Below are 22,925 nucleotides of genomic sequence, written 5' to 3' on the forward strand. Positions count from 1 at the left end.
CACTGCCCTTTCAACACTTCTTCTTTTGTTTCGCGATTAGTGTCTTCCTCTATACCCTACTTATCAGGGAATAGAAATAATCTCTACTAAAATGTATTGCCGTAGGCACTGTGGGGTCTCAGTCACCAGATGCTTTAAAGGACAGGCGAGACAACCATTAAGGGAATAACTCAGCTACAGGTGATGCTACCCTCAGTCAAAGAGACTTCGAAGTCTTGCACAGAGCTGCTTTCTATGTTCCATATATATGCTTACTGCGAGGTATCTAAATAATAAAACTTCACATGCATTTAACCCTTCTTTCCCCATATTCAAGAGTAACTCAGCCTTTAAGTGTAATTCAACGATAGGAGAGAATTTTATAACAGACCACTTTGCATTAACTAGAACTACTTGAAAAGCTAGACTAAAAAGTTTGACACTCAAATAACTGATCTTTGCCCCCTTCATACATACTAAAGACTGTGCTGATTTAATCCCACAGTCCTCCCCATGGAATCAAGCATCAAAACTTATACAGCCCACTCGCGACTCAGAGCTGTACCACTAGCACTGATTATGTTTCCTTCCATTCCAAAATCCAAAAATAAAGACTGCACTTGGTTGAAAGCAACCAGATAATCTTTGTCGATAAAGTAAGAAATGAATTCTTGTTTTATTGCAGCCACAAAATAGGATGCTTAAAGCCAAGCGTTCAGTGATACTACACATAACCCAGTCAGCCCACTAATGTTTTGTCAGCTCAAGCTTTCACATCCAGAATTCTATACAAATAACAGAGAAGTAGTTTAAAATGAGATTAACAGTCTTTTTTAAAGAAAATGACTAACTTTGCATGTTTGTAGTATATTTTCTACATAGTGATAGAACAGAGTATATTTTACATATAAGAAGGAAAAAGCAGCAAAACCAACTCTAAGCCAACATGCACTCAAATTGTTCGGAACATGCACTGTTAAGAACACAAAACACTGGGTCAGACTGCTTCTAGTGTCCTTGAATTGGTTTTCAAGAGCATCTAGATAGGTGACTTCCACATCATGCTTCAGAGCACTAAGAAGGCTTTTCTAACCATAGAACCACTTAGGGAGAAAGACTATCTCAACAACATTGCTTACAAACTCAAATTCAGGAGTTCATACTCTGCATTTCACCATTGGTCATACAAGCACAATGCTACAGCCTTTCCTTCTCTTAATGTTCAGGGAAGTAATCACATTGCATAGCAGGCTTGCATGACTCCATATCCTAATGGCAGTCGCAGATCAGAGCCACCTTCATTTTTAGCTATGGGACCTAAAAGCCCTATCATGGGTTACATCAACATTTCTTTCTCTGCAGAATGGTACAGTTTTCATGTAATAGCTGAATCTAGATTGAAGCTTCTCATACCAAGTGAAGATGCATTCTTCTTCCAAGTTTAATGAAGCAAGACATTTGTTGACTACCTACCACAAACAAGGCTGCAGCATTAGGTCCACAACACTGAAACAACCTTTAATACTTTCCATGTTTCATAATGTGACAAAAAAAGATAACATCACTCCCATCTATAAGGGAGTGAGGATCCAGGGGACTACAGGCCAGTAAGCTACAGCTTTGTGCCTGAGAAGATCATAGATTAGATTTTCCTGGAAGGCATGTTAAGGCACACACAGGGCAAGCAGATTATCTGAGACAGCCAGCACAGCTTCAGCAAGGGAAGGTTATCCCTGACTAGCCTAATAGCCTTCTATAAGGGAAGACATCAGTAGACAAAGGGAAGGCAATTGATATTATCTACCTGGGCTTTTGCAAGGCCTTTGACATAGTTCCTCACTACATCCTCATCTCTAAAACTGAGATACAGATTTTAAGAGTAGACTATTTGATGGATAAGGAACTAGTTAGAAGATAACAGACAGAGGGTTATAGTCAACAGCTCTATGGCCAGCTGAAGGCTGGTGATGAGTGATTTCTTCCAGTGGTCTGTCTTGGAACTCTTTAACAACTTTATCAATAACAATTTTTCATTAAGAGGGTGGTGAAGTGCTGGAATGGGTTGCTGAGACAGGTTGTGGATGCCCCACCTCTGATGATCCTTGAGGCCATTCTGTGATAGCACTAAATACCCTTAGATATGGGCACTGACCAAATCCAGTGGGCAAAGGACTACCTTGCAGAAGAATATTATCAGTTCACTTAGTATACCAAAGTCTTTGCTTCCCAGAAATGAGATAGTCCACACTCAAGGTCAAGAGTGACAAACATCTGAAGTGCATTTTCACTTTTATTTCAAAACTTTAGACAAGTTATTTTAGTATATAAATTTGATTTTTTTTTTCCTCTTACAGAATATAAAGATAATTCCCTCATTACTTCGGTATAAAGTGTTTTACAAGCTTGGAGACAATTGCATAAGTGTATCTCACACAGGTTATCAGAAAGAAAGCAGTCTCAAAGAAGTTCAGACAAACAACTACCTCAGAAAGCATAGCAGTTCAGTCAAATACAAGTGAACATGTGACACTACAACTGTGCAAGTTCAAGTAAGGCCAAGTCAGTAAACATTGTTAAGTCATTGCAAGTGAGTAGAAAGATTTGTGAGACATCGCAAGGGGTGGATGGTATCATAATATAGTACTCTTGAATCAGAGGGATTTAGCTAAAAGACAAGTGAGTTTTTTAATGCTATAAAGTATATGCAAAGACCAAGCAGTGTACTGGTGTTAGTGGAGACTTTGTGCCTGTTTATCCTCAGCATGCTAAGACAAACTACAGCCTCTTAAAAATCAAGCATAAGAACCACTAATGTTTGGAAAGGATTTCAGAATTCAAGTATGTCTTATTTTGGACGGTGTGTAGTTTTTGTCTATTACTTCATCTTGTAAGAACATATGAAGACAGCGCTCATTCTGTGCCAGTGGGTGGCCTGCAACCCTAGAGAAGAAAAAAAGAAGAGTTAGTACTTGCAAATACAGCCTACTTGCAGCAGTCCAGTAGCAAGCATTTTTAATACCAACAGCCTATGTTTACTCTTCAGCACAGATCCACTTCCAGTTTACAGCTGGTGTCTACAATGACATCTTGTAGCAAGACTTGCCATCCTCCCCAGCACAAAATTAGTCTTTAGAAACTCGGAGTCACCTCAGATCAGTACGAAGCATATTATGTCACCCATTACCTTCAGTTGAGTATGTACAATCAAAGCACCCATTCTAACATGAGAAAGTTAAGCCAAGTTAAACTGATTTTATTGGTCTTGATGCCTTTGATACAGGATACTTCTCTAAAATACAGCTTAATGCATCACTCCTCAGTCTGATTTCACTTTGTTAGCCCAGACAGAGTAACAGTTAGTCCACCAGGGGGTGTGAAGGTCTTCTGCAGGCCCTGACACAATTTAAAGCAACACCTTACCACAGTCATATTTTCAGTACGCACAAGTAGCACTGATACTCAACCAAAGGGTATTACATATGGACACTCTTGTTAACTGAACATGTCTTTAGATATGAAACACAGCAGAGGGAGTGAACTTGTCTGTTCTAGAAGAGAATAACATCTCTATAATAGATTTTTGTTTCAGATGTGAATTATACCAGGCAACTTTTTACTAACAAAGGAGTGGAAATAGAATTACGTGTTCCCATCTAACTCCAATCTAAACTTGGAAAAGAACCACATCTACCTAATAGCCTCCTGAGCAAGCAAGAAATCAGAATCCCTGAAATCTGATAACTTACTGAGTTTAAAAACCTAGAAGTGTTCCAGGAAAAACTGGATCCATCTCAACCAACACAGGCATCTCTCTTTAAAGGAGACAATCCCTCTCTATCTACCATCTAATTTAGCTGTACCTACAAGTGCAGCATGCACCAACCCTATGGCTCCCAGAGCAGAAGTTCTAACAGATATAAGTGGAAGATCATTCATACAACTAAAATCACAGTCAACTGCAGGGGTTCAGCATCAGTACTCACATGCACCTTCTCCACATGTATCCAGTAGTGTTAATCAGTCCTGTGGAGGAGTGAACTTGTCACCACTGGCTACTGAGGGTACTCCTTGTCAAGCAAAGCTCTCCTACTCAGTAATGATAGATTGCATTGAGAATATTCAAAGCCTGTCAACCTTAACAGGTGTAAATAAAGTAAGGTGCAGTCTACAGCAAAACACACAACAGCCTGGAGTAGCTAGTTTGGGTTTCTTACTCATATCTGACTAAACTTTTTATTCTGAAGTTCAAAGAAAAAAAGGCAGGAAAAGAAAACCAGTATATTCTTCTGCCCTCATCTAAAGGGTGCAAATTGGTGGTTGGATTGCTAGACTAGATCTGATTTCACATCCAGCTCTTGGTTTCACATGAATACCTTACTTTGTACTGTACCCCCCCTCCCCTCAGTATTCTTCACTAAGGTGACATACTTGCAAAGTTTTCATGCCTCCTTAAGTAAAGGCTTCTGCAGCATAGCTACACCTGCATCTACTACTGTAAATAGTATTGATGGCTTTGCAAACAAGCTGACCCACTAGGGCTAACTCAAACAAGCTCAGTGTTGTCTAAGACTTCTCAACAACAGTCACCTGAACATTCCTTGATTATCAAAAACTGGCACTGGTGCACTAAGACCTTCCCTAGATGCAACAGTACCATCTTAGGCACTGAATAAAAACAAGCTTTGAAAATGCAGTAATGTAACCACATTGTGTGAGATCCACTCTAGGCAAGTTCACTAGCACAGAATACTTTGTAGAATCTCAAAAGCTGCTACATCATTTAAAACTTTAATTCGCATAGGCAACTCAAGGAAACACAACCATTAGTATAGACTGATGAGCTTGAATAGCTGAGTTCTGCCTGAAGAGTCTTTTTCCAGATGTACTCAAGTCTGCCACTACATCAATAACTGCATTAACAGCCTGCTTCTATCTTTCAAGACCAAGAAGTTTCATACTGCCACAAGATCAGTGCATCACTGGCTGTAAGACTTATAGTGATATCAGCAAATTGATCACTCCATTTCTATCAGCTATACTGAAATGTTCTTCTCCAAGATGTTCTTCAGCTATTTGAGTGAAGCTGTTTCACTATCAGCTGCTCTAGAATGGCAGCCACCTTCTTCTTGTGCATGCTGATAAACTCAGTGCTAGTACATTTCCTCCAAACTGGACAGTCCCATGCCTGCTTGAATGGAGTTGTACTCCACAGTTAGAACTGTATCATACAGCCTTAGAAAACACATTTTATCTTAGCACAAGCACATCTGCCTTCATGTACCATAAAAACAAAACTGAACAGAACAGATGAGAAATTCATTCCACTTGTCTTCAAACAGGGGAAATGACAGTCAGAAGCTTTTTATTTGCTCAGAAACATTAGAAATACCTCCAAACTGACTAGCAAGCAACAATGTGAAGACTTAAAACCACACTTGTGCAAGTTCTAGTTTCTAGTAAACTAATCACTCATGACTCCCCACGCCACAGGCCTGAACACATCAACAAGAACTGACTATAATCAGCTACATATGAGCAGATCAAGATCTTGTTCAACTGAAGGGTATCTCCTACTCCCCATTAAGCTGCATTATTATTGAACAATATTAAAATATTAGTGGAACGGACAAGCTCAAGCCTTTTATGATGAAAAGGTCCAGAACCAGATGGTATGAACGATGCTGGCTTTAGAGATCAGACAAACTAGGTAATGACAATACTCCCTCCTATCCAGCTATAGCACCTCCTCTATGAAAAAAGGCTGAGGGAGCTGGCTTTGTTCAGCTTGGAGTAGAGAAGGCACTGGAGAAGCATCATGGTGGCCCTCCAGTATTTAAATTGAATTTATTTTAAAAACCCACCTTTTACATTGTAATAGTAATAGGACAAAAGGTAATAGCTTTAAACTAAAAGAGAAGATATTTAGGTTAGATGTTAGGTGGAAATTCTTAACTCAAATGGGGGAAGAGCTGCAAGAGGTTGCCCAGAGAAGCTATGGATCTCTGAAAGCATACAAAGCCAGGCTGGTTGAAACCCTGGGCAGTCCAATCCTGTGGGATGCATATCTGCCCAGAGCAAGGAGGTTGGAATAAGATGGTCTTTAAGGTCTTTTCCAACCCAAAACATCCTGTGATTTGAACCTACAATGTAAGAAGTAGCTCCTCAAATCACTATATGTTGAGTAGTTAGTAGTGTCAGGTGGTAGAGCAAGAAACAGGTCTTTATTACTGATATCTACTTGCTGTTAGCAAGTTAGTGACACAGTTCAAAGTGCCTGTTTGAAACTATACATAGACATACCTCAAACACTTTATTTTTTTACATCTTCAGAAAGATTCTTATAATATTACAGAAAATATGCATAGTTATACATGCTGATAATACCTCATAATACCTCCAAATACCATATTTGCAATTAAAGTAAGCCACTGTAAGACTATTGTAAGTTTCATTGTTCACATAGCGCAGGATACATTTTCAAAGTGAAAAAGTAGAACTATTTTGAACGCTATAATTAGTAGTAATTTGCATAAATTAGCTATACACTAGCATTCACTTTAGCTGTTCAGGTAAACATAAAGATATTCAAACCTAACACTGGATGATCAACGTTAATGTGTCCTATTGTGAGATTATGGCGAAGTTTTAATTACTGAACCTAGTGTAGCTACCATAACCGATTAGCAGCCATAATTCATTTTACACAGCTCAGTTCTGAGTTTGTCTCCACATATCTAGACCCAATACTTACTTGTTTATGAACTGCTCAAGTGCTTGCTTCCTTTCCTCTATAAAGGAATCATCAAATATGCCATCATCTCCTCGGAAGGGGAGCTGACGAAGAAGAGCTTTTCCTGGTAAAGGTGGTACCACAACCTGAAACATTTAGAAATGTGTCCTAAGTGCAGCCTGGAAGCAAGTTTATACAACTCCTGTTCCACATTTTTCTCTTAGAGGACCCAATTCATCAATCAAATCTCCAGTAATAGAAAACAGGACTAGAGAAGAACAGCAATTGCCTACACTGACAAACTGAATTTAAGTTGACCAGCTCTAATGTAGAGCCATTAAACAACCTAATTGCACTGTGTTAGTCTTTCAGCAAACCTCAAGTATACTTTTAGCTCTGACAGTTTCAAACTGAAACATCAGTTTTATGACATATCTGTATGCTTCATAAGATACAGGTAACATTTCAATATTAGTATCAGTTCTCCCTGTATGTACATGAAAACTTAATTCATCTTTAAGTTTACCCACCTTGCTTTCTCTTTCTAGTTCATTCCTTAGCCACTCAAAGTCACTGTATCTTCTTCTGACTGTAGATTCTTTCAATTTGAAGATAGGAAGATTTGTCTGGAAATGAAATACAGCCCATTAGATGAGTATGAAGCTTTGATACATAGAAGCAACAAAAACAATCTTAAAGGTTAATGTTGCTTCAGCAACAGCACAACAGTATTGAGAAACACTCCATACAGAAATGCTGATAAAGCTCTTTGCATGCTACATAACTAAGCTATGTCTCAAACTGCTCAACTGTGGGCCTTTCAGATGTACAGCATTCTGTAACTAGTATTTTGTCATATTGCCTAGGAGTAGGTTTGCTCATCACTCGCGATGTTTCTAAGGTTGCACAGGTATCTGCCAGCCTTACTTTCTCAAAAGCTAAATTCCTAATGTTAATATGTACACACTGGAGAGAGGTAGTCAGAATAAAAAAAAGCCTTCTTTATCCACTCAGGCTCTTCTTAACGTGCTCAAGGGAGTGTTTCAGGTGCCAGCAATACTGAACTAGCCAAGTTTCCTAAGCTTTTCTGATACCTGAGGCAACAAGGTCTCCAACATCTTTAAAAGCATAGCAAGCAAGCCCTACAGTCTTCATCAAATCCATTCAGGACAGGTGAAGCTGAAGATCTGTCAGCACAAGCTGTCTAGTTTGAGTAGCTCTAGGGAAGCCTACGAGATTGAGATGCGACACAATATCCAACATAGCAAAACCACCTGATCTCAAAGTTAAACCAAGCAGCATTTCACGAGGCAGAGCTCTTAAACAAGTCATCTCTCAACTCTAGTATCCTTGAGAAACATCAAATGCAAGTCAGGCTGTAATATGAGGTGGTGAGCAGCATTAATTTGTATACATTAATCCCGTTAATTCCTGGGATGCACATTTATCCCACTGTTATCTAGGACTACACCTAGAGAACAGACATTAAGAACCCTCTTCTAATGATTTTCCCAGAAAGGAAAGTTCCAATACCTTAACATTTACACTTCAAATAGTGATGACAAACAGTCAACAGTGCTACAGAAAAGTTAATGTAGAAGTAACAATCTGCTATAAGCAAGACCAAGGGTCCATAAATGCCATGCATAACCAACAGGAACAGTAAAGACTGCTGACAGATTGCATATTCTCCAGCTTTGCCTCATACATCTAGAAAGGAAGCTTTCTAGCAATACTCTGATTCTAGGATTTAACTATGATTATGCAAAGTTTTCTTCTGTTGGGAATAGCACAGGAGTTACCCTCGGCTAGTAACTTAAAGTGGGATGGCTCAAATATCTCACTCAGTTTCTGGTCCCAGTTTGAGTAGATATCCCTGAACAATATAATTTGTGGGCTGTTACACTTAGCTATCCAGTGACATTTTTGGCTATTCATGATAGGCTTAACTGCCAAACTACTTTCTTGCACCAGGCAGGCCTATAACTACAGGCCATTGTACTATGGCCTGTCAACAACAACCTTTTGGCTGTGACAGTTCAAAAGTAATTGAGAAGTGAGGTACTTTCATATGACGCTATTTAATCCACAATTCACAGATGAAGTACAAAACAGTACTTTGTTATGAAATCTCATACTGTTGAATGTTTAGAAGTATTTAGGATCTCATTCTCCCAGGCAACTACTGTTCATTGTACTGATGGCTAATAATAGCCCTAAGAGCAATTTTATTATGTCAGAAGTCAGGCTTTATAAACACTCATCCCGATAAGAATAGTCTACTTAAAAGTGAATAAATCTAGGTCCCCAAGGGTGCGTGAAGGAGATTCACAGAAGTGAAGTAGTGGATTATTTTTCTCCAATTTCAGCTATTGGCTTTTTAACCAAGTTCAGCTGTACATATTACAACATCAACTCTTTGTTAGTGTCTTGGACAGAAAGTCCTTTATAATATTTAATTTCCAGGTTCTCATCTGAAGAAAATATTCCATCTTCCTATCAAATTACTTACGAGAAGGATTACAACTGAATAATAGCAGATAAACACAAGTTCCCAGGTCTTCAGGAAATCTTTTCATGCTTATAGGCATAAGGTCTAAAAAAGTTAATCTCTGAACAACATACCAGGCTTGAAGGTATAATGAGGGAACAGAAGGGCCAGTTAAGCTTATTTTACCTCCTGCATTCCCTTCTCAACTTTTAACACTCTAGTCAAGCTAGCAGGTTGGAAAAAGAAACAGTTATAGGACTTACTTCCCCTCCAAGTGGAATAAGCTTCCCCAGTTTTGATCATCACTGAGAACATTCAAAGGTGTATGCTAAAAGGATAGCATTATACTAAGTGGCTTACAAGCCACAACTTGAAACTGCACGCTAAAGGAAAGAGCACATCCACTGTTTTTCAGCCTGGATATGAACTCAGAACTGCTGAGATAAGCTTCTAAATATCATGTTTCTTGAAGTCCAAACTGCAGCAATTCTCCTTCCACTAGAAATTCCACTGTTCTTCAGTTATGCAGCTGTTGGAAAGGATCCATGTAAAAAAAAAAAAAAAGCAATTTGAGAGTTCTCTTCTACACTGCTTAGCCTACTTACATCTTAAGCACCTACTTTAACTCAGGGTGTATTCACACCTGAAGTACATTCCTTTCCTATCGCAGGATTATAACCCCATAGGAACGAACCACCTCTTCCTTCAGTAAGAAGGGGTTTCTGCATGCCTCCACCCAGCACCGGAGCCATATAGTGTACTAAAAAGTTATGCTCAGCTCTATAGTTCTTTGTCTAGCCACCGATGACCAGTGACTATTCAGAACATTGTATTAGCTGTTTGCCTGCTAGAACAAGGATGAGAATAATGTACAGAACTTCAAGTCAGTCTAATTTCATTTTTATAAACACCTCCCTCTACTTTCTGGCCTCCTGATCTGCACAGTCAGTCATGAAGCTCGTGACTCAGTTTGGCACAGCATTTGGATCATAGCTCATCCAGCACAGTTACTGCAACAATTGTTTCTTCTGCAGCATAATTGCCTCATTTTTTATCAAAAACATTTTAAACAAATTTTCCAGTCTTTTTCGTAGTTTGAATGCAAATTATTAACTCAAAAGGATTGGGTGCTATTAAACACACTAGACAAGCAAGTCACTGAAGATAAATCGCTACTCCAGGACCAATAAACCAGCACTGCAGAGGTTCTGCACAGCTCCAAATTCCAAGTATAGGAAGATACTAAGCAAATAGACTCTGTCTAGTACCCTTTCTTTATCAGAATATACGCACACACCCATTAGACTTTCTCTAATAATATTAAATAATATTAAATGGATAATAAAATTATCCATTTTATTCTGCTGTGTGAACTAAAGGCCAAGTCAGTACATTAGAACAAGCATTGTCAGAACTGTTGCCAAGTTAAGCTACTTTGTTAAAAAAATCTAAAGATAACAACCAAATCCTAAGTCACTCCTGCACTCCTCCACTCAGAAGCCAAGCAAGTTCCCACAGTCAAGTCTGTTGGCTGGTGTTTAACAAACTGACTAATACATTTTAGAGCAAAATCCGCATTTGCAGAGAAACTGTTTCAGCTATGTTTATAACATCCAAACTAAACAGTCTAATTCCAAGCTCAGGAGAATCACTTCAGAAGCAAATGACAATTCTAAGACTGCAGCTCGGATGACCACAGAATGGTCTTATATAGTTGCTACTATGGTTAATTCCCATGATATGCCCAGTTAGAAGTTTATTAAATGGTGTTCAAATGCAGCTGAAGAATCTTGTGCACACAGAGTGCAAGTAAATGAGTACAAGCCAACACTATACTTCAACTTCATATGCAACAGTACTCCAGTGTAGCCATTCTGGTATAGAAATTAATTTAAACGAAGGAAAACAACTGAGGTACTTTAGTATTATCAACTACTCAAATCATTTCAGTGTTCTGTTATCTGGATTAAATTAACTCACCCAGTTCGTAAACAGCCTCTCAAATAGCCAGACTTATCCCTATGAATTTATTGCCAGACATAAATTCAACTAAATTAGCATTTGGGCTCCTTCAAAGAGCATACTGACACTCCACAAGACTGACTCAGCACATCACCACAGCCTAGCCCACCTCTATGACTGCTGGAACTCCACAATCACAGCTAACTAGGACAGCTTGAGGCAGATTTGATTCATTTTCTCATATGCCAATATTGCACTAATCAGCAGCACAGCATTGCTCATGTCTCCTACTCTTAACAAACTGAGAATAAAGCGACGCTGTTGCCATAGCAGCTACTTTGATGTTGTGTTTTCAAGTAGCTTGTAGTAGCCTTGATACTATACTATTTCCATTAAAACAGAATGAAAGAAAGCACTCAGCTCACTTGTGATAGAAGTTTGTGGCCTTGACTCTCGGAAGCTAAATTCTAGCTTTCTATCATCTTGCCACACTAACTGCAATCTTTGTCAAGAAGCTACACCGCCAACTACATTTGCACGCAGCCAATGAAAACTCCGGGGTACTATAGCAAGCAGCATCCAAGGTGGAAAAAAAGTATTACAGTTTTCTTAATGCAAGAGCACCCCATTCTTTATTACAAACAAACAAAAAAGAAAAACAAGCCAGCTCCAGCAGTCCACTGTTATTGTAGACACCTTGTCAGTGGTTTGTTTCCTTCCAGACTAAATATAAGCAGCAACCTGCCCAGTTCCTACAATTATGAGAAAAACCAGAACAAAAGCAAGCAGGCTCTAAGCTTCAGGTCACTACAGGCTTAAACTTTTTGCTATGTATTTCACCAAATGCAGCAGAAGTGAATATTTTAGGACGTACATTCTTTCTAAGAATCAGTCATTTGATCAAAGGCAAATTCTACAACTCTACCTTACACCCACTTGGCATCCAGGCCTACTGTAGGTATCTTACACACCAAAAAGTAAGTAAAACGCTGAAACAAATCTGACCATATCTATAAGTCTGGATTTAAACCATTTCTGACTTCAGCTATATCAAGATCTGCAGGCCTTTCCATTCTACAATACTAAGACACAAAGCTACAATATTGTTCATTCTGAAGACTAAAGCAGTAGTATCCTAACAGTGCAGTAACCATGAATACCATCAATCTCAATGACAGACAGAAGTTAACTTTTGGTAACTGTCTTGAGCCCGGAACTGCTTTATGATAATTAACATATACATCTTAGAAGTTTTTGTGGGTTTTCTGCCAAACAGGTTTTGTCATTCCCTGGCAAGGTTCACCAGTATCCTGAGCAACTAAACTAGGCACGTCACAGTCAGCAGGCTCAAAGCAGTATAAACCTTAGGATTAGACTAGAAAAAACAGATTGCTTCATGATGTTTCAGGTTGCACCCCTAGCAGCCAAAACTAAAAAACAGGGGCTCATTTTAAAGAGAACACATTCAGGCAAAGAATTAGTAAATGTAGGTAGTTATTCCCAAGTTTTCAAGCCAGAGCCTCCTTTGAAATGTCAAGCATTTCTTTTGATAGTTCCTCCTCTTTTGCTTCACACAGCTGCAAGGTAAAACCACCATATGCTCTGGCATAGTGTACTGTAAGGTCAAATTATTATTTTCTCCATAAGAATGACTGAAAGAGGCATGAAATTAAGTTGATGCTTTAGCATCATTAGTTCATATCTACCAGTTAGGGCCAAACAGGCACAACCTCCCCCCAAACCCCACCTACAATTAGTTGCTACTGATGGTTTTACTAGGCAAATTTTAATATGCTTTGTGAGCTATTGACTGTAATATCCCTACACTACTTAAGACATACCGTCCTTTCCATGAATTTTAGAGCAAAGCTGCTATACGCTAGCTAATAGGCAGAAGAAGTCGATTCCCACCTCACCACAACCTCTTTTCAGGGAGTTGTAGAGAGCAATAAGGTCTCCCCTGAGCCTCCTCTCCTCCAGACTAAACAATCTGAACTCCCTCAGCTGCTCCTCATAAGACTTGTGCTCCAGTTCATTTCCCTTCCCCAAACATACACTGTGGCCTCAATGTCTTTCCTTTAGTGAAGGACTGAAAACTGAACACAGTACTCGAGGTGCAGCCTCAGAGCTGATTACAGAGGGATGATCACCTCCCCACTCCTGCTGGAAACACTATTTCTGATACAAGCTAGGATGCCATTGGCCTTGTCAGCCACACTGCTGGCTCATGATTAGCCAGACATCAACCAACACTCCCAGACTCATTTCCTCCACACAGTCTTTCAGCTGCTCTGCCCCAAGCCTGCAGCATTGCCTGTGGTTTTTGTGACCAAAGCACAGGACCCAGCATTTGGACTTGTTGAACCTCATACCATTGGCCTCAGCCCAGTTATCCAGCCTGTCCAGATCCTTCCTACCCCGGGCAGATCAACACTTCGCTTTCCATCCTGGTGCCATCTGCAAACTTACTAAGGATGCACTCAATACTCTCATCCAGGTCATCAAGAAAGTATTGAACAGCATAGGCCTCAATACTGACCACTGGGGAATACCACTTGTGACTGGTTGCCAGCTAGATTTAGCTCCATCCACCATCACCCTCCAAGCCTGGCCATCCAGCCAATTCTTTACCCGAAGAATGTACCCCACCTAAGCCATGGGCTGCCAACTTCCTCAGAATACTATGGGAGACAGCGTCAAAGGTTTTGCTGAAGTCTAGATAGATTACTTCAACAGCCTTTTCCTCATACAGCAGGCAGGTCAACTGATCATAGAAGGAGATCAGGCTGGTCAAGCAAGCTGGGCCTGATCCGCCAGCTGTCCCACACATGCCATGTGATCACACTCAAAATGATCTGCTCCATAAACTCTCCTGGTACAGGCTGATAGGCCTGTAGCTCTCAATATCCTCCTTATGGCCATTTTTGTAGGTGAGAATCACACTGGCAAGCCTCCAGTCCTTTGGAACTCTGCAGTTGAACAGGAACACCGATAGATGGTGGATAGTAGCCTGAGTCATGGAGGGTTTATTCTGCTCCCCATCCCAGACTTCCAGGTCAGGGGGTAGAGTACCCTGAGGATAACTGGCCTGACTCCTAAAGACATATAAAAAAGAGTTTAGAATCTCAGCCTTTTTCTTATCTTCAGTAGTTGTGTTCATCACATCCAGTAAAGTACAAAGATTCTCCTTAGCCCTACTCTTACTGATAATACATTTGCAGAAAAGTCTTTTATTCTCTTTTACCCCAATAGTCAAGTTGAGTTCAAGCTGGGTTTTTGCCTTTCTAATTTTCTCCCTGTATGTCCTACCAACTTCTTTGTACTCTCCCTGAGTTGCCTGTCCCTTCTTCAACAGGAGGTAGATTCTCTTTCTCCCAGAGCCTCAGGAAAAGCTCCCTGTTAATCCATGCCAGCCTTCCTCCCCACTGGCTCATCTTGGGGCACTGGGGGATAACCTGCTCCTGCACCTTACTTCTCGAGGAACAACCAGCCTTCCTAGACCCTTTTACCCTTTAGGACTGAATCCCAAGAGACCCTCCATATCACTATCTCAAGCAGTTCAAAATCCATCCTCCAGAAGTCCAAGGTGACAGTTTTGCTGCCCCCCTCCTGACTTCACCAAGAAGATGAGGGCTTCTCCATCCTCACATCAAAAAGTTGCAACAGTAACCTAACATGGTGTTGTACTTACTGAAATGGTCTTCAGCAGAGCAATTGGTACTGCAATACCAAAGGGGGGGGAAAAACAAAAACAAAACAAGAACATATTTCCTTTACAGCTCAACGCCACAATTTATACCATGCTATTTATTTCACCAGATGAAAAACAGAAGACCACTTACTGTTCTGAAGTTGACTTTTGCAAGCCAGCTAAAAATAAAGATGTATTAAAAACAAAACAAAACTCTGGCATCACATGCCTACCTGGATCACAGCCATCTGTACTACAAAGATTAGACACTGTTCTGTTTGATTTGGTCTGTTCAGCACTGTATTAGAGTGCACTCAATACATGACAATCAAGGCCTTCATTGTATGAGCAGAAAGAAAAAGCGTGTAAGTCACTAGTCAAACTAATAACACTAATAAGTACTATTCAAAGACTTGGTTATTTTATTTACACAGTAACAGACATCAACATCAAGCTAGTCCAGTACCCTTGGACTAGGTTCCCGAGTTTAGTTTAAATTAAAAAGCCCACAGAAAAATCAGCCGCTCAGAGCTAATGCATGGAATAGATCTGCAAATCCACTTTCCCTGCTTCAGAAGTTTTCAACAAACATGCCCGTTCTTGGTGCCCTCAGTTAGTATCCTGGGAATTTCTTGCTTTTTCAGCTAATGCTCTGAATCACTGCTCAAGAGAACAGTTAATGTTTGTAAATGTGCAGTATCTGGGCTATAGAACAAAGTTACCTGAATCGCTGCATTTTTATTCTCTGAGGTATAAAAATGTTCACAATTAATATCAGTATCTGGAACAGTATATTAAAAGAGTAATTAGCTAGCATTAAAGGAGTCTTGCAACGTGATACAAAATGTGCAGTGGCATAGAGAATTCATGCTGACTATGCATCCCTAAACATATCTGCACTGAGTCAGGGTTTAGTCATTACCCCACCACAAGCTTCACAAGCCATAATGCTAAATGACACTAAAGTGAATTACGAGCACCAGCAGACTCTCTTCTTCCCTTGGCAGGAGAGGCTTACAACTCTAACCCCTGCTGAATTCAAGGACTGGAAATTTGCTACGGTTCAAGGACAAAACACATCAAAAACACATTCGCTAGCTCAAGAGTGCCACATATGAGACACATGCTTTCTGTTCATTAATCATTCTGAATTGATTTGAGAATATAACTGCTCAACTCAGACTATTACCAGTAATCTGGAATACAAATATAGCATCCAAACAAACAAACAAAAAAAAAACAACAACACATTGGTTTAAGATGACAAGAAAACTTCTAAAGAAACTGAAGCTTAGCAGTACTTGATTTACTTCCCCAATCCTGAGACCAATACTATTCTTAACACCACACACACTTCACAGCCTGTATTCATTTCCTTCCCCACATTTGGTCTACACAGTCAAGTATGTGTGATGTTCTGACAGTAAAGCTATGGAAACTACAACAGAAGAAGAGCACAATAATGCTGTTTGATAGAGCATGTGCTCAGCTACAAAGCATCATTTGTCAATCATCATTACCTATGTGTTTTCATGAGCAATGAACAAAGCCTGAATGCCACCCTCAAAATTCTGCACTTGTGGATGTGGCCCACTGTCTCACAGCTGGGTATAATGGCATAATTGCTAGAAAAATTTCTCTACGCAATCCATCTGTCATTGGCCTGAACACATGGAAGTCAGAAGGCACCAAATGTAGACTATACAGTGGGTGTGGTAGGTCACTCCAGCCAAGACCGAAATCTCTGGGGCACATTGCCAAACAGGTATGTCACCTGGCATTATTGCACTGCAAGAGAAGGATAGTCTTTTTCTCTGACCTTACTCCAGAAAGTTCAAGCCTTCCCCTTCGAAAGCATCACAACAACCATCACAGCCAACGTCAGGAAATTCAGAAAGATCACCCCTTTCCTAACCCAAAAGACAGTTCACATCACACAGCCACTGAAGGCTGTGTCTTCAACCATTTATTTGGTCAGACAATTTGCACATTGCCACTTCAAGGGCTGCTGTTTCAACTCCAGCTCACAGTGGTAACACCATGTCTTGTTTCTCACAATGATGCATTCCAGGGAACTGTCACCTTTGGCTTTGTATTAGTTCAGTAGATCCTAACAAACCTGTATACAGTGTTCTTTCTGTTCCTGTGTGAACAGTTGTGAGACACACCTGACAAACTTTTTGATATTCCAACATCACCACCATCTCTTCCAACACACTGAAGCCAGTATTCAGCTCCTTACACAGTTCCCTGGTTGCAATCTGCTGATTCACACAAACGTGCTGATCAAGACTCTTCATTTTATGGTGCAACAGCTTCACATAGTCACACTGGAATAGAGCTCATTCACACTGCTGCCATCTGCGCTGAAAAGCACCACTCATCCCCACACCAAGCTTACATTCACTGTTCAGTTTCCATCAATGTTCAGCAGTGTCAATGAATGTCAAGAGCACCAATTTTTCTGCACAGGGGAACTCAATGACACACCTTTGCTTCATACATGCTTCCACATCAGATGCTATTGTCAAATTGCCCCTCTGCTGCTGTCTCACAGCAACAAAACTTAATGGAACACTGGCAGGAATATTCAGCCTCTACTGCCATACCCTCAACATCCACCTCTGACACTGCGGGCCAACACAATAAAATGGAAGGCATTACCTTCAGAGCAGCCATCGTACCTCTGCAGGCCCACAGATGCCTTTGTGCAAAATACATAGAAAAGGTGATGACTGCCTTATGGAGCATTAGTTCCACTCAAGTAATGTATGTCACATCTGGAAGCAAAGCAGTCACACAATACCCTTCTACAAGGAATTGTGTTAATACGCATTTTTCCAATTATAATAAGTTCCTGTGTATTTGTATGCTTTGTTGTCCTCCTAACCTGTGTTCTCACCTCCTGTGGCACTGCATTTATCATGGGAGCGTGGTTCTGAAGTGTCACCAATTCGTGAGATCAAAGTCAGCTTGTAAAGCTTATATCTTGTCTCCTTAAAGGATTTAGCTCCTGAGTTTGTTGCACAGAACCCACTCGAGCACGGATGCTCCTGCTGACCCACTTACCAGGAATACCATTGCTCCCAATTGCAGTATAAGTCAGGTAATACCCGGAACTGGATTAGACCGAAGATACACCTCTAAGAGGGTAATATGTCATTTGTTCTAGATTTGTTTCCTGCAACTCAGAAAAAGTTCTAGTTTGCAATCCATAAGTAGTAACATATGCTTTTGCTGAAGCACGCTGACATGTATAAGCCTGAAAAGGTAAAATAAACAAAAAAAATATGCCTAAGGATAGCTTTTTCCCTTCTGAGAGAAGGCACTCTTCCCCACAAAAAAAGGACCTGATTGAAAAGCCAGTAAAGACTACTGAAGAAACTGCACATGGCATGCAAGTGTATTTTCACTCAGAACTAAATCACATTTCTCCTAAAGGGGCAAGGGCAATAAACTAGCTTGCTGTATTGGTTTAACAGGCAATCTTGTTGCTTTCACCAGTTTTAAGCATTGCACAAGGTCTAAGTCATCTAGACTCCTTCAGATGACTAATTTACCAAGCTGTACTTATGTAGAAAACATACTTGGAGCTTCATGCCCTAACCACATTATTCTCCTTTTAGCTTACCCTAAGCCTGCACACAAAGGATACCTCAGAATAGTATGAACTCACTGCCTAATTCTGCTGACAGAAAGCAAATTCTCAAGTACCCTGTCAAGAACATTACCCTCTCAAATTTGCTATTTCAGTAATGCACTTAAGTGACAAGATGCTGTTTTCCATCATTCACCAATACTGAACAAGATATCTGACTTCAGTGTCATGAGGCTGCTGCAGTAGTACAGTTCCATATTGCCAGGTTGTGTGCCTTACTGGTTGCTGCAGTGAAAAGCTTCCCATCATCACCTAATCCAGTTTGCTGAGAAAAGAATATCACGTATTGCAAGCACAGGGTTAAGAAGGCAATACATCGGCTGATCCCTCCCAGCAGCTTTTACTGAAAGTTTCCAATATTTATGTGAGCATATCTTTAAATGCTAAGACAACAAAAACTACACAGGTAACTGATCACTTGTTAAGTAAGCAGCCCCACTGGAACCACTATATAATGCTTCCACTTGCAGTACACACAGGAAAGCTTAACTACCTGTCCACATAGCACAGATTTACCACAACACTAACCTGCACAGAGAGGTAAGCTACAAAAACCTTTTCTAAATACTGAAATACAACCAACTTGCTTTTCCAGTAGTATTTTGCTAAGCAGCATAAACGCATTTGGGTTCCCTATTAAGCTTTCCAAGCCTGATGTCCACAAGAAGCTGAAGACTACAGCAAAATGAAAAAACACATTAAATATCAGTTCAAAAGTCCACTAGCAAGCTCAGTCTTCCTAAAAGAAGTTAAATTTTGAGAACCAGACAAAGCAATAACACAAACCTCAAACCAGGTTTGAAGGCACCATAACAATAGCACAAGTCTAATAGCTTCTACACCAAAATAACTCTCAGCATCTTCTGTGACAATGTTTCTGCCTTAATGCAGTGGTGCATGATAAAGCTGTCCAATGGCTTCTACCAGAATTCTCTAGGTGTTTAGTCATTCATTTCTGCATCACTTCACATGTTAGTGTTGGTGACAGTCTAAAACGAAACCTTCCAGATATAACACAGGTAAGTCAATCCACCTTCTCAGGTTTGTTCTGCTGACACAACTAGCACTGCTGGGGGAAGCTGGGAATATCAGCTGCTATTTGCTGTGACCACAAGATGCCAAACCACAGAGACTAGTTAGTGGCTCCTGTCTGTAACGCTCAACAAGCACATTATAGTACAAGATCTACCTTTCAGAAAAGCAATACTAGAGGAATTCAAGTTCAAACTACTTTCATGCTGAAATTTTCATATTAGAAATACAGTTTGCGTCCATCTGAAGAAAATAAATAGAATACTGATGGACACAAGTTTAAACAGCAATCATCATTCTGCATGACTTGCAGTACCTGCTCTGTAGCCTTTCAACATTCAGAAACATAAAACTCACTTTTAAGTTCATGATAGCTATCAGAGTACACATCAAGGACACAATGTGTACAATAACACAGAAATGGAAAGGAAATAATCATGTACTACAAGAAAGTTTTGTATACATATGCACACAGATGCATGTAAGGGAGGTGAAGGAAGAAGTGTTTACACAGTTAGCAGGAAAAATAGAAGGTCACTGTATCATTACAGAGTACATTTCTTAAGGTCACTTCCAGCTCTTCACTACAACAGCAATCCAGGATGTTCTACCCCAAATAGGCTACTTTAACCCATCTACAATCCTAAAATCTGACCTCCTGTTTTCCTTTAACCTGAAGGACTTTAGTTGAATTCTTTATTTTTTTTAATCCCAGGCAACTCCATGTAATTTTCAAGGACATGCCAAGACTATAACTATTCTTTTGCATTATGTTCCTTAGATCCAGTAGCTCCAGATGCTCAGACTCATGGAAAAAAAAGACATAAGAAACTTAAGACACTAGAGCACCTTACCCATCAGCAAGGCGGAAAGTTGCATCCTTCTTTCTGCTAAGAGGGTAGCTGAGGTCCTGATAATAACAGCATAATGTTACATAAGGCAGCTAGTTCCAATTTGTCCTCACACAGAGTCCAAACCTACGTTACATTTCAATTTATTCCTCCAGCCATATAGATGGCTCCTGAAATTTTATAATAGCTACTAGAGCATGACAATCTAGCAGCACTAAAATTAAAGTAGCATCCTCTCTAGTAGCTTTAGATCTCAGTTGATTTTGTATTCCCAAGCAAAATTACACTAGGCTGAAAACATGGGCCTTTAGTACCTGAAGATACAGGGTTTTAATTTCATCTGAAGACTTTCAGTGACCAAGAAGGCAGATGCCAGCTTAAGCCTCCTAAGCCAGGAAGGCACATACACGTTGTGACATTCACTAAAAGCAGAACTTACACTGCATGTGCAAGAGATCAGTGAGGTCTCTACTGCCAGCAGTTATTATTGAGCAGCTTCAACGATGACTGCTACAAGGCAGAAGACTCAATCGCAAACTACAGAGAAAGGTCAAATTGCAGGAGGTTGTCTTTCCCAACCCAGCTTGTCCCCAACAGTACAGGCTGCAAGAGCATCCTACCTCAGTTCCCTGCTAGCCACAGGCAATCAGCGTGCTGCATATACTGTGTTTTTCTGTCCACTCCTCCAATGTTTGTTTATAAAAACAAACACCAGGAATGTGGAACACAGCAATAACTTCACACAGGTTTTTCCTCCCTTCTCAAGGAGAAAGGTAGGTTTAACCCAGCCTGCCTGCTAGGCTTGTTTAAACACACTCTACTGCATGTTGAGAGCACTAGAATCCTGAACGTGAACTTCTTTCTCTAGGTAGATCCACCCACATTGCACCTCCTCAGCTGAAAGCTCATCCTCTTCTAGTGACATTAAAACAGCCACACAAAGGCAGGTCCTAGAGGAGTATTTCAGCCCAGCAGCAGCGCACCTCACAGCGCTCGTTCCCGGTTATCTCGAGAGAGCCGTACTGCGGGAGCAGCCACCGCTTTATCAGCCCCCAACCCAGCGGCGAGGCCTCCCGCCCCGCCGAGGGAGGAGCCCACCGCCCCTGGGCTCCCAACCCAGGCCCCGGCGGCCGCCAGCAGCCCGGCCGAGCCCAGAAAGCAGCCCGAGGCCGCAGGTCGCCCCGCTTCGGCCTCACGCTGCCGTGCGAGGCGCCAGAGCCCCGGGAGGGCTGGGCCGCGCCCTCACCTTGACGCGGATCTCGTAAGTGGTGAAGCGGCCGCGGCCCACTCCCACAGTCTGCGGGTTGCCCACGTCGATCTCTAGGAAGTTGCTGGGAGGCCCGTAGGCGTCGTTCAGGTTCTGCGGTTTGCTAATCAGCCGCCGGGTGTCCGCGATCGTCTCAGCCATAGCGGAGCGGACGCCTTCCTCCCCCCCGATGACCGGCAGGACGCGACCAAGCACCCTATGCGGCCGCCCTCCGCCGCCCGCCCTCTTATCGCCCCGCGGCCAGCTGACTGCCCGGCAACGCGCGCCCACGCCGCCGCCAGCGGATGCGCCCGCCGCCCGCGCGCAAGGCAGCCTGGGAGCTGTAGTTCGCAGCCGCAGCTCCGCTCGCCGCGCCCTGCGCGGCTGCCCGCCTTCCGAACTACAATTCCCGGCGTGCGCAGGGCATGCGTGGTGGGGCTGCTAAGAGAGCTTGGGTCCTCGGGCCCGCCGGTGGCTGTGGGGTTTTAAAACCAGAGGGAGGTTAGCGATTACGGCAAAAATTATACGTTACTCTGAGCTGAAACTTCTCAGCAGCCAATCTTAGCACTGTGCATAGGGATGGGGGATCCAAGGTAGGTTATGTTAGCCAGGAGCATAGCCGAGGTGAAGCATCATGCCTGGCCAGCAGTCCTGCCTTGCTGTGGGGGCTGTGAGGAAGTTCTGGAGATGTTTATAAACGTGTGGGTAGCATTAAGAAATGGGCAGTGGGCCTGTGGTTACAGGCTGGTTTGAATTAGCAGATGACACCTCAGTAATGTGTGCGCAGTTGTTTTGTTTATCAGGTGGCAAGTGGAGGAATATAGAGACACTTGACAAGACAGTTTTCATAATTGAAGTATGAGAATAAGAAAGAATCCTTGTGACAGTATTGCCAATAGGTGTGGACAAAGCTGTCTGTACTAAGATGAAGGAAAAGCATTTGGATGTTGCCATTCCACAAGGCTGAATGTCAGCAACCAGGCTGGGAGGCCTGGGTGGGCCTTACCATGTGCTAGACATAGGCCAGAGGGACCCCAGCAAAGGCTCTGCCTTGAAAATGGAACGTGGAGGATGGACAAGGCCATAAGGAAAGTGGCAATGTTGTCTGCAGCAGCCTTAAGGCTTTTAGCAATGGCAAAGCCTTCAGTTTTCTCAAATGATATGCACTTAATAGCAGTAGCCAACTAGCTCAGATTTGTTAGCTTGCAAAGCTAAGAGTTTGTTAACATTTCATTTATAAAGGATAAGAGGGGAAATTTGTGTTCCCAGGAAATAAGTAAATGGG

The 22,925-nt window shown here is 41.5% G+C and overlaps 1 protein-coding gene across 1 annotated transcript; it reads right to left on the reverse strand.

The window, feature by feature from the left end:
• Positions 1–2,251: 2,251 nt before the first annotated feature.
• On the reverse strand, positions 2,252–21,963 carry SNX3 (sorting nexin 3). Its single transcript, XM_072332385.1, has 4 exons — positions 21,641–21,963; positions 7,240–7,335; positions 6,731–6,855; positions 2,252–2,919 (listed from the first exon to the last, which is right to left on the reverse strand). Exons 1-4 carry the CDS (start codon positions 21,800–21,802, stop codon positions 2,814–2,816), a joined length of 489 nt encoding a protein of 162 aa, XP_072188486.1. The 5' UTR covers positions 21,803–21,963; the 3' UTR covers positions 2,252–2,813.
• Between the last annotated feature and the right edge of the window lie 962 nt (positions 21,964–22,925).

The sequence above is a fragment of the Excalfactoria chinensis genome, chromosome 3 (assembly GCF_039878825.1).
Source record: "Excalfactoria chinensis isolate bCotChi1 chromosome 3, bCotChi1.hap2, whole genome shotgun sequence".
In the NCBI taxonomy this organism is placed as follows: domain Eukaryota; kingdom Metazoa; phylum Chordata; class Aves; order Galliformes; family Phasianidae; genus Excalfactoria; species Excalfactoria chinensis.

What these genes read in the sequence shown, in the direction of transcription:
- SNX3 (XM_072332385.1), bottom strand. Translation starts at nt 21,802, where the DNA reads ATGGCTGAGACGATCGCGGACACCCGGCGGCTGATTAGCAAACCGCAG. An exon ending in AACTAGAAAGAGAAAGCAAG is followed by an intron (nt 6,856 to 7,239) that starts GTGGGTAAACTT and finishes TAAATGTTTCAG; the next exon opens with GTTGTGGTACCACCTTTACC. An exon ending in CTTGAGCAGTTCATAAACAA is followed by an intron (nt 2,920 to 6,730) that starts GTAAGTATTGGG and finishes TTTCTTCTCTAG; the next exon opens with GGTTGCAGGCCACCCACTGG.